This window comes from Pteropus vampyrus, unplaced genomic scaffold (assembly GCF_000151845.1).
Source record: "Pteropus vampyrus isolate Shadow unplaced genomic scaffold, Pvam_2.0 Scaffold283, whole genome shotgun sequence".
In the NCBI taxonomy this organism is placed as follows: domain Eukaryota; kingdom Metazoa; phylum Chordata; class Mammalia; order Chiroptera; family Pteropodidae; genus Pteropus; species Pteropus vampyrus.
This window is the reverse complement of record NW_011889064.1, coordinates 2106749-2119865: the sequence shown is the minus strand read 5'-3', so window position 1 is coordinate 2119865 and position 13117 is coordinate 2106749. Positions and strand designations below refer to the sequence as shown.

The window sequence follows — 13117 nt, the reverse complement described above, 5'->3', positions numbered from 1 at the left end:
TGCTACTTAGCTGTATAGTAACTAAAACAGTACAGAAAAAGGAGCAAAAAGTTTGACAATTTGATCAGAGCATACTTTTGCTGCTCAACCAGACTCTCATTCCACTCTCCCCGCAAATATTAATAAACATATCTAACAAATGCAAATCACCATTAAGTTTATTACAGGGCCTCTTCTAGCTTAAAATCTAGTTGGAGAGGTAAATTATATTTACATTAAAACCATACATATATGCCCTTCTCCAGCCGATAGCTAACCAGGAGAAACTTCAGGAAATAGTAGGAATTCAAATCCATCTTGAAAAATAAGAAGAATTTTGACAGAAAAAGAAAAGGATTTTCCAGAATAAAAGAAATAACACATATTAAGAAACAGAGTCAAGGATGCTTTGTTTAACTGACTTTGATAGAAACTTTTTGGGGTAGAAAAAAATACAAAAGGGACTTAAAGAAGACAGTACCAGGCAGATACCACCCTACCACAGGTATCAAATTCCAGGATAAGAAGAAATACAAACACAAAAAACTTCCGAAAGCACTTTGAGAGTGACACGACAAAGGTGTATTTCAGGAAGACCCCATTTACCTCTGTCACTGTGTTCAGATTGTATGTGCTAAAGATAAATATCTTAAAATATAGAAACATCTTAACTATAGAATTAAACAGATTATGAAAAAGGAAATACTTTCAATTCCTGTGAGATGGTAATAGAAGTCCAAAATCCCTTACCTGAAAGTCTTACATCTAGCTTTATTTATTATTATTATTTTTTTGATATTTAGAAAGGTTAACACAATGCGCATAGCATATCACTTCTACCTGGGTCCAGAGAAGCATTTTACACCCAAACATATTAATATTTTTTTTTACAGCAAACACATAAATATTTCTACAAAGGAGGATAAATAAAGATTACAAAAAGTCTTACATTGCTGCAGGTCAGGTTCTCCGCCAACTGATTTAACAAAAATAACTTGATTTTGAGAACTTTTTGGATTTCAGAATTGCACATAAATAATTGTAGATCAGAAATGCTTTCTGATCTTCACTGTGGTCCCTTGACAAAACTGGGATTTGGATCAGTGTTAATGCTGCTCTAAGTGCAAGCAAGGGTCTCGAGAAGAAGCAAAAAGCAAAGGACATATTAAGGTTTTTAGAAACATCTGGAGGAAAAACAACAAATGGATCTTTAGAATAGATCTTTAGAATAGCACAATGGACAGGAGCTAAAAGCCACAACGAAGGATTTTGTAGCCTTACTCACTAGACTATTAGTCTCTTCCAGTTATTAGTTTTTTAAAAGCAAAAACTAAGTCTTGCGGAGGAGGGTGGCGTAAATAAAGTACAAACTAAAGCTAGATATATCACATCTATTTCAAATTGAACAATTAAGATGTGCTAAAGATTTTTTAAATGTAATTTTGTAAGCACTGTTTCTCTTCATTTCTTATCATCCTATTCTTGTCTGTTGCAGTTTTTACAACAAGGTTGAATCTAGAACAGTGCTATCTAAGAGAAATATAATACAAGTCACAAATGTGAGGCATGTGTTTTTTAAATTTTCTACTAACCAGATTATAAAATGTTAAAAGAAATACGTAAAATTAATTTTAATAATATATTTTATCTAATTCAATAAATCCAAAATATTATTTCAACATGTAATCAATATTTTAAATTTTAGTCATGAGATCTTATGTTTTTTTATACTAAGTTGCCTTAGTATGTATTTTACACTTCAAGCAACTCAATTCAGAGTATCCACATTTTAAATGCTCCACAGCCATATATGACTACTGCTACCATAATGGACTATACAGGATTAGAATTTCATGGTGGTAACTACACAGTTTACAACAAAATTAGATCTCTGTCTCTTCTGACACCTGCCACCTGCAGGTGTGCCTAGCTTTACCCATTAGGCTCAGTAGAGCCACAAACAATTAAATGTCTTCCATGTGGTCTTTCCTTTCTCCTCGGCTATACTACACTTAATTCTAATATGGGTTAAAATTACTTCAAAAAACAATTTCTGATGAAAAAATTAACTACCTTTTTTCATCTTTTCTCACATTTGTAAATTTCAAAGCACTAGCTGAGACTTATAAAAGCAAGGACGAAGGTCTGATTTTTTCATTTCTTTTAGGTTATCTCAAAACAGAAGAATTAAAACCACAGTTATGTTTATAAGAGAATCCTTATTTGTCATCTTGGTTCTCCCATTCAGAGCATTCTAGAATGACCATGTCCTGATAATGGTTGAAGCTGGATGGTTCATAAAAATCTTTACTCTGCTTTACTGTGTGTCTGAAATTTTCTGTAAGTAAAAAAAAGGGGGGGCGGATAAGGAGCAAGTCCAAGGGAGGAGGGAGGAGAAGGTAGAGTTGTTACTTATAAATGCTATTTTGTTGCTCATATGATGTGGAAAGCCCTCTGAAGGGAAGGGATCAACAGCTTAAATAAAATCTGATTGTGAGAACTTGCATCTAAAAAACCATATATATTTCCCTTTATACACAGTCCAATGATTACTTTCTGAAATCTCTTTCCTTTAATTATTTGTGCAGAGTTGACTTTTATTAGAAAATTGACTTTTCCTCAAAATATTTCTCTTCAACTATACAATCTCTACTAGGCAGAAACAACAAAGTGAAACAAAAACATGCTTCTTTGTCTCAAAGAAATTCACTATTACATTTCTCATACTCAACTAGCAACAGTTTTGGTTAGGTTACTAGGGTAGTAAATATGTTTTTAAGCTGGTAAAAGTTTGCTTGTACATTCTGAACCCAGAAAAAGGGAACCGTTTTAGGTGATTCCAAAAGATTACCCTTGTGCTTTAAAAGTTGAGCCAACACTAATTAAATCTTCTGGCCACTCTTGAGGGTGTGCTTCACTGTGTTACCTTAGAGTGGTTTAATTAAACTGAAATTAGGCTTCTGTCACCTCTAAAATCTACCTCCAAATCTGAACCAGAATCTCCAGTAGTTTCAGCTGCTTCAACCACATTGCGGTATGGATTTAACATTCGGAGGCATTGCCAAATATTGCAAACCACACTGAGAAAATAGGCTACAACAGGAAACAGATGTGGGTTAACCAGAACATTATCTCTACCGAGAGGAGGTAATGGCAAACCTTCTATAAACATCACATCCGGTTTTTTGAGCAGTTTCATCAGTTCATTAAATGTCAAGACAGGATTACCCATGAAATCTTGGAATGCAGCCAGTCTACTACCGAAGTTGCTGCTATACAACTTTACTCGACTAGACATGTTCAAGAAATAAATGACGACAGGACAACCAGGCACCCATCATAAAATGACCTGGACTGGGAATGATATATACTTCTAAAAGAGAAACTCAAGTTAGGCTCACAATGAACCACTCTTCTTCCAATGTTCCAGCTAATGTCCAAAACTAGTAGTGAATTAAATCTTATATGTAAGAGAGACAAACAGATATCACTGGGGGCTGACTGATACACTTCACAGGTTATAAAATATAATTTCACAGCATTAAAAAAGTAGAATATATATCCATGGAAATAACATTTCGCTCATGCATTATCGCATTGGGGTGACAAGAAAAGAGTAGTGCTTTGGACCCAGTAGGTAAAGTAAAGCGATGCCATGCATCTGTTTAAGAGAGCAGTAAGGGCAATTACAGGGCTGTTTGTAAAGCCTAGTTCAAGACATATGTCTGAGTATACATAAGTGATTTTTTTAATATGAAAAGAGAAAGTATCATAGTTGCACTAAGTAGTTTTTTTTTTCCAAGAAAGTTATGCTTAGAATATTAAACATTTGCTGTTACCATGTTCTTTTACAGAGAGTGCTAAGAATTGCTCTTGTGACCAAAGCTTTCTAAAACCTGAATTACTCAGGAAAACTACAAAACTGAGAACAGATTTTCGGATGAAGGTATCATTATGATGAACAGCAACACCACTTTAGTCAACTATACTGAACTGCTTCACAAGGCATTTCTGAGAGCCCTATTGTCCTGGAGCCTTCAATAAACCCTACTGGGAAAACATAAGCACATTAATAAGAGAAAACGGCTCCCTTTCCTCTCATTCTTTTCAAGCGCCGCTAAAATAAATTCTATGTACTCTGAGTAGAAAAACAAATCAACTGTAACATCTTACTGTCGAAAGGTAAATTACTCCAGTATCAATGAGCACACCTTACACCCAGATATTTTTAAATACTATTCTTCATTAAAAAGAACCATGGTTCCTTGAAGAAACAGCTGATTCCAAGGCTGGGGCAAGGGAAATATAAGATAAAGCTGGAATATATTGTTTTTCAGAAAATGTCTTAAAAATGATGGGGGTGAATTGAAAACTTAAAAACAGAATTATCGTATGACCCAGCAATCCCACTTCTGGGTATATCTCCAAAAGAAATGAAAACAAGATCTCAAGAGACATCTGTACATTTATGTACGCTGTAGCATTATTCATGGCAGCCAAGAGGTGAAACCAACCTAAATGTACACAGATGAATGGTTAAAGAAAATGTGGTATATACATACAATGGAATATTATTTGGCCTTAAAAATGAAATCTTGTTATATGCTACAACATGAATGAACTATGAGGACATGGTAAATGAAATAAGCCAGTCGTAAAAAGACAAAACTGCAAGATTCCATTTCTATGAGGTATCTGAAGTAGTCGAACTCTTAGCAACATAAGTAAAATGGTGGTTTCTAGGGACTGGAGGAGAAGGGAAAGGGAGTTATTCCATAGGTATAGAGTTTCAATTTTGCAAGGGAAAAAAGTTCTAGAGATCTTGTTGCACAACAATATGCATATAATTAACACTATTCTACCATACACTTAAAATGGTCAAGATGGTATGTTTTATGTTGTGTTATCACAATTAAAAAAATAAAGATGAAGACATGTGAAAAGGACATAGGAATCAACTTGAAGGTGCTTCTTATGAGAATTCTGGGAAATTTTTACAACAATATAATGATAATAATGGACTATACCCTATAGAATAAACATCCATAGATCCAAATTGATTTACATGAATAACTGAATAAATAGAGGCACAGAGGGACAGTTCTTCCTTATGAGAGAATTCCAATTAACAAATATAACAGGAATAATGGAAATGGTATCAATGCTAACTTCCTGGAGTTGATCATTGTTCTGAGTATATAGACTGAAGCTGGGTGAAAGATACAGTATTCCTGCAAATTTTCTGTTTAAGCCCAAAATTATTTCAAAATGAATAGTTAAAAAGAGGCAACAGAGCATAATACAAAAAGTACTATATTAGGAATCAGGAAACTTGAATTCCATTCTTTCTAAATAGAAAGTTTTCTAACCTTGGGCTAACAAAGCTAACTAAGCAAAAAGCACTAAGCAAAAAGCACCAAGCACTGCTGAATTTTAGGAAGAAAAACTTGGGGTAAAAAGAAAAAATGTTTGAGTGAGTATATGATACTATTTAGAAATCATAGCTAATTTTATGAGATCTGAAAACAACTTTATTTTATTCAAAAACAACACTCTGAAAACCCATAAAATAATGTTTACTTAATATCTGTAGATGAAATTCAGATCAAATCTAACAAAAAAACAAATTATAGTATAAAATGAATGAAGAGTTTGAGAAATCTATAATAGAGTTCAACAACACAAAAAAATATGGGGCCTGCATATAACATTCTTATCAGGTCTAATTGAAGGAGAATCCATTGTTCATTATGGATAACTTTAGGAATGACTATGACACAGAATCTTTCAATAGCTGGTGATAACTTTAAATGGAAAAAAAGTTAAAATGCCTGTCACTGTTAACTTCTCCAAGGTTTGCAAATTCCCTCCCACGAAGTCTCAAAATTATGATCCTTGCCATTATATAACGGCCTACTCTTCCACATCCTTCCAAACTTTGAAAAACAAAAATTAAATCTCTATGACCCTTTTTACATGTTTCCCACCTCTAGAGAAATAATAACCTCCTAAAAATAATGTTTTACATGGACTCTATTAGTAAAAAACATTGACATATTTGACAAGCTTCAAAGAATAGTTTTAAACATTTCAGATTGAAACTAAAAATGTCTCCACATATTAAATGATTTTATATTAAAACATAAGAAAAAGTATAAAAGCATAACATTTAAAAAAATGATCCAAAAACAAGTTCAAACGTGGTGACTAAAATGCTAAGTACCAACATGCATCAGATTATCTTACATATAGATAAAACTATACTTATTCCTAAAGGAGGCAAAGCATCTTGATTAGTGAGGCTCTAGGGTATGTAGTGACAGTTCAGGAAAGCATGATTACACTTATCATCAAAGACTGTTCTCTCATTATATACATGCAATAACTTTTTTAGAAGCAGACAAAGTCAAGTGGATAATGAGACAACTGAGCATATAACTGGGGATGTACTACTTTGGCTGCTGTAGACTATAATTAGTTAAATAACATTACTAGAATTGTACATGAACAAGTAACTTTCAAATAGGAGTTTAAAAATATATTATTATAAGATATACTCCAAACAGATGCAAGATGATATAATAGGGCAGCACCATGTTTATAAACTCAAAGAATATAGTCCCCAAATCCAGGTATTCTGTTGAGCTGAGGAATCTAACAACAGGTTATCAATATCATTCTTGTTATTGTATGTTAAGAAGGTGACGGGAAAAATATATATTCACATACATACACATAGTGTGGTAAAGTAGTAGAAATGGGCAAAGATTCAAGTATTTAAGTTCAGTATCTTGATTATCTAAAACTGAAAGTATACTATAATCTATTTTAAAGAACACTGAATGTTATAAACTAGCAAAGATTCAAAAGGAAGTACTTGTTTGTACTTGTCATATAATCAGAAGAGCTTTATCTCAACAAACGACTATATTATGATTTCTTGAGGAAGTAATCTTAGAAACAAACAATAAGAAAAATCAACATAAATGGGTCTTTTTGTGTTTTAATAGATTTACAGGCTAAAGATGCTAGACAAATTACTTTAAAAAGAAATCTGAATACTTGGAAATAAGGAAATAATAATTTCCTTATTAGGGTATTGATAAAATACAAGAAGTTGTCATGAGAGTTAAAATGTAGTGCTGCAATTTCAGCCTTAGAATATGCAATAGAACATTCACCAAATGCCAAGTTTTCAGCAGGGATCCTACACAATAATTCTCTCTTTATTCAAAATTTCTTAGTGCTCAAGGTTCTAAAAATCTCCATTTCTGTTTTCAACAAAATTATGCCAGGTATAATTAGATTTGGACAAAACTACCTGTGAGCATTGTATTCTCCAAAGTAGGGAACTTTACAATAAGGGGGATTTCAAAACACATCTACAGGCCCTTTAAGTAGATGAGAAAATCTCTCTTTTTACCCCTAACTACTAAGTGTCGCTGAATTTGTCCACAGAAACTAAGAAATGAAGGAAGGAAAAAAGTGAAATAAAAAGTATTTAATGAGAAAATAAATTGTGAAAAAAAATTAGCTGTGACAGTATTATTTTCGATAAAACCAGTGATTCGAAACACATTAATTTCTTCAATCAGTTAAACTGAGATGTAATGAGAAAAACATCCCCCAAAAAATACAAGTTAGCAGTGTATTCTTAACTTTATATAATGGCAAGAAAAATGCTTTAAACTTATGAATTATCAATGATATGTCTGCTGTTGGTAAGCAGTACTGCAGGCCTTCAGTGCAACAGATGTTTTTGGCAGTGAAATGTAACCAAGAAAAATGAGAATGTTGTTAAGAAACAATGTGTTTCTGCCTACTGCAGGGTCTTATAAAACAGAAATAAAGGCTTATCTGATGCTTCCTCTATCAGAAAAATAGAAATAATCCCTTCTGCTAATGCTTTAGTACTTTATTATAAGGAAGCCCCCGAACATTACATTAACACAAGGGCAGGGCAGGGGGTGGGGGAAGCCCAGTGCCGACAACCAAATCAGAAGCTTGTTCATAAAAGGCGATGAAATGATTTCAGCATAATGAGAAAGCAGCACAAACAAGTACGGGCATGTATCTTTTTACTATCACCTATAGGTAAGTGGTCACTATCAGCTGACAATTAAGGAAATCAGACATATCCTCATAGACACATTCTTTTATCAAAGCATGAGTCAAATATTATGACAGTCTTTTAAAAATTTTGATGTCGTTAGCAGTTCCCTGTATCCCATCCCTCTTTGCAGAAGATGGTTATAAACCTCAGGTAAACCTGTTCATTCCTTCTGCAATATTGTACAATAAAAATTGAATCTGAAACCCAGAGCTCCCATTCATTACTTTTCTCTGGTTTCCCTAATCCTTAGCCCTAGTTCCCCTATATATCTAGCATCTGATTACATCTCCCTTATATAAAAAGGAAGTGAGAACCTGATCTAAGGAACTTCCACTGAGGGAACGAATAGTGAATAAACATTCCAAGCTTTTCCCATAAGATTCGCTCAAAACCCAAGAGTTTACTATGCCTTACCTTGTTACATAATAATCTACCATACAAGTACCTTTTCTTCCCAAATGTACTATAAACACATATAGGGCAGTTTGATTCCAAGAAACTCTAAGTCTTCCAGAAAAGAACAGGGCTATTAAAGTCATAATCTGATTTTTTTATAGACCCAGGAAAAAGCAGCTTTCATTCTTGGGATGACAAAAGCTGGAAAGCTTAAGAGGATGGGACTAGAAGAAAACACGTGACCTAAACTAGGGTCAGATCAGTATTGAGGATCAGCTGCTACATAACAAAAGGCTAGCAAATAATCTTCTCAGAAAAAGTATTTTAAAAATTATATGTGTTTCAAGTTCAACATAATCTACTTACTATTAAGTAAACCAAGATGAAAAGCTGGTGGTGGCAGTTGCTTCTATAATCACTTCTAGTCTCAGAAAGGGAAACCAACAGTTTTCTCCCCCAATTATGCAAGATTAATTTAGATAAAGAGCTGTGCTTTTTCCTTAGTTTGCCATAAATTAATTTTACACATCATCATAAATTAAGAAGGGAATGAATAACAATACCTGTTCTCTATCTCTCAGATGTGTTTGTGAAAAGAAAATGACAAAAGCATTGATGCTCAATTAGGGAAATTGCATCAGAATCTCCAGAGGAAAGACTAGAAGAGGTCTTTATGTATATAATTTGTTGGAAGTAGATGAACCACTAACTCCAAATAATCTGTCCAAAAGAGGACAAATAGCAGCTGTATTCCAGCAAAACTGGAGGAAGAGACACAGATCTGAAAGGTAGCTTTAAGGATGCTGGTACCACTCAGGGAAGAAGGAGAAATTGAAGAGCAACTGACACCACTGTACACTCATATAGCTCAAGAAGACAGAACACAGAGGCCAGAATGAACACTAATTTTAAGATATACACTCGCTGCAAACTAAGAAAATGAATCCTGTTTAATATATATTTTATTATGTAATGTGTACTCATTTTTATTCTTAAATAGTGTCACTCAAAACCTCCATAAATTCTCATTACCTGAATCTCTCCCGAACTACTAGTGATTTTGAATAAATTTCTCGAAAGTGCTAAAAAGTGATCTGTAGTAGGGAAAATAAGACTTGTTCACAGTAAAAACAAATGTTTTATTTACAATCTACTCAGTCAGTCATAGTAAGCTAAAAAAGATTAAGACGAAATATGGAATTTTAAAAATCCCTACAAAATAATAAATCGAGTGCTCTTCCCTAATATAAATTATGTGTTCTTCCCTTATGTGCATTCTTCTTGGACACATGGGCTTTAAACTGTTTTTCTAAGAGTAGTAATACCTCCACACTCATGTACAGTACACAGCTGATCAACAATAACACATTTGTGAACTGGTTGAGAATGGGTGTGCAATTTGTATTCAAGCCAATCCGAGTGAAACTAATAGCCTGTCTGAAAAGTGAACCCATAACCTTTGTCTCATTAGCACTGCACTCCAGCTGTTAAAGATTCAAACACTAACTTGGATTTAAAGGCGGGTAGGGGGGTAGTGAAAAACTAACAACAGGGAGAAAATTTATATAGTCAAGTCTATGCAAAATTTTCTATTAATGAAAACCAGCTGCAAGAATAAGAGATGCAGTTCTCAGTATTTGAGCCTGGTGAGAATACTAATAGGGTTTTTTTTCCCATTCCAAGTTTCCATTCTGAAAGGAAGGTCCTTTAATTCATTACTCACTCAGAATTACCTTTCTGAAATAACTGCTCTAGGTCCCAAATTATCTATGTATTAGGAGATATCTGCTGTGGCTATGAAGAGCCATTCAAAGCCACTCCTTACATGAGAGGTCATGCAGCCCCCCAAAAGAATATTGTGATAGAAATTCTGTTTTAAGTATGAGACCCAGATCTCTAGCAAAGCCTAAATGAAGTTGTGAAATTTAGACTTCACACTCAATATCAAAGATATATGCCATTTACAAAACACTGTGAAAAAATATTCACCACTGGTTGTTTCCACCATAATTCTATTCCAATGGCCACAACTTAATTCTATCATTTGGTAATTATTTTTTCCCTAGCTTGGGTTAATTAATCTATCACACAGTTCATAAATAAATTTAAAAACTGTTTGCATTTAACAATTTTAATACTTAATATATACCATCACCGGCTCCCAACACCAATAACAAAAAAAGCTATATATATGCATGTATGGGCTTTGTTTTCCTGACATGACTACAAGCTCTTCCAGTATAGATCTTATCATAATACTTGATTTGTGCAGAAACTGCTCCTAGGAAATCTAGGCAGTGGCTTTTACTATAATGAAGAAAATTATTCACATAAACTTTAAAAACTAGAAATAGATAAATACCCATTTCTTATGCCAGTATAACTCAAAAATCCTAGACTTAGGTACAATAGAATACATAATCCCTAGAATCCGAAAATTTGAGTAAAATTTCTATAAAAGATACGTCTGGAACCCCAGACAAGATGTAAGAATATCTGTATCAAATTACCATCAACTCAAAACCATTATAAAAACTGGTTTTAAAATGAAAAAGCGAGAAACAAACCTCAATTTTGTCTGTTTTGGCATCTCCCCAGTATATTTTGCCTTCATCATAATCCAAGGCTAAACCATTTGGCCAACCAAGAGAAGTGTTAACCAACACTACTCGGTCAGAACCATCCAGAGCTGCTCGCTCAATTTTCGGGATTTCTCCCCAGTCAGTCCAATACATGTACCTATAGAAGTATACAGAAAATGAGCTAAAAACAGATAATAAACTATAACTTTCAGATATTCTAAAATTGAGATCCACCCCTCATACTACACTGTTATAATCAATTAACACCACAGGAGAAAAAAACCAGGACTTAACCATAGCAAGAGTATGTTTAAGACATTTGTAATAGCAGCATATAAGCTTATAAGAAATTTTCTGATTAAACAGTGTTTTCTAGAACTGATCATGAAAATGACTTCTAAGAACGAGAATTCCATTTTTAGTTACATTTTTTCAAAATATTTTGGGTTCTTTCCCCTGAATGATCCTCTCTTTTGTTATCTGGCTTGTCATCCAACCCAAAAAGGTTATCCCAGTGGTAGTATTCAGATAACAAACTGATTTCCCAAAATAACTCACTCTTCCTGTGGTGCTAAGTGATTCTTGTGGCTCCTGGGAGTTTAAGTGGCTCTAAGGCATTGCATACACTGAAGTGTAAGGATTTGTCACTATGTTCATCCTCAGAATGAATCTCATAGTAACAAATAACATCGGTGAGTATGTGGAAAGCTGTGTTTCCCTGAACTGCGGTCAGGGTGTTATGGCTAAAAAAAAAAAGGAAAAAAAGACCAGGCATAAAGCTGCACATCCTGACAAAGTTTTGGAAATCAAGTCATTCATATATTTGGAAATATATAAAGATACATTTTTTACCATATCATTATAGAAGTACTGCAAATGGGACAAAATTCTTTTATGGGAAGAGAAAGAGTTCTGAAAACAATTTCTTTCCACATTTTTCATGGTCATGATGCAACCTCGGCAAAATCTGCAGCCAACACCCAAAGTCAGCAAGCATTGACTTTTAATTTAAAAAGAAAAAGTATTCAAAACATTCAAGGAAAAAAACTAGCAATTCTTTAACGAGATTTTATTCCAATCACTATTTCTAAAAACGGACAACCATTAAAGAGCTATTTACTGGAAACCAACACATGATACTGTTTTTGTCAATATTTTTAGGGACCTGTAGAAAACAGAAACACCAGGCAAAACTTTCTATCAGCAGAGCTTCTTACCCAACCATGGGATCTAACACAATAGCCCGGGGTTCCTCTAAGTCCTCTGAAATCAAGATCTTCCTCATGGTGCCATTGAGCCTTGTCACTTCTATCCGATCAGTGCCAGTGTCTGTCCAATAAAGATTTCGGGCAACCCAGTCAACAGCAATACCATCAGGATGCGCAATTTGAGCAGTGACCACAAACTGACTGCCAGATCCATCTATGAATGAGCGGCGTATGGCCCTCACTTCATCGTCAGTCCAGTAGATATAGCCTTCCACAGGGTCATAATCTATCGCAATGGCATGACGGATGTCTTCTAACTGTAGAACAATGTCTGTGAAGTCTGGTGTATCCAAAGAAATGCGTCTCAAGTCTGTCCTTCGAGCTAAAAGCAACAATTCAGTGGCACCTAGGACAACAAAGTGAAAAATATGGGTGAAAAAAAAAGAAATGAAACCGACAGGCAAAATTTAGCCACTCTAAATAAAGAATGCAGAACTTCAGGAATTGAAAAGTAAATGAGTACAAAAGGATATTAGGGTCTATTTAAGATGGAAATGGAAAGTAATGCAGTGAAATAGGAATTTAATTATGAGGTGAAGCTCTGTAATGGCAGAGCTCTCCCAACCAAGTTTTGATTCACTCTCTGGTTTCATTCATTTTATAGGCCTGAAATTAAAACAGCTACTTAAAGGTATAATGAATAATAAGTAATGACTAGGAAGCTAAGTAGCTAAATATTAAAGGAAGAAAGAGACATAATATAGATCTTTTGTTCAAAAAGTATGCTTAAAAAGGTAAGGAAATCTAGGACAACGACCTTTTGTGACTGATGAGAATGT

The 13117-nt window shown here is 34.1% G+C and overlaps 1 protein-coding gene across 1 annotated transcript in view; it reads right to left on the bottom strand.

Moving 5' to 3' along the window:
- The window catches only part of LRP6 (LDL receptor related protein 6), a 113986-nt gene that overhangs the window by 36226 nt on the left and 64643 nt on the right, over positions 1-13117 (bottom strand). The window contains exons 6-7 of the mRNA XM_011376031.2: positions 12288-12684; positions 11056-11227 (exon numbers count right to left, since the gene is read on the bottom strand). Of these exons, the coding sequence (XP_011374333.1) occupies positions 11056-11227; positions 12288-12684 (569 nt within the window). The remainder of the gene's footprint in view (positions 1-11055; positions 11228-12287; positions 12685-13117) is intronic.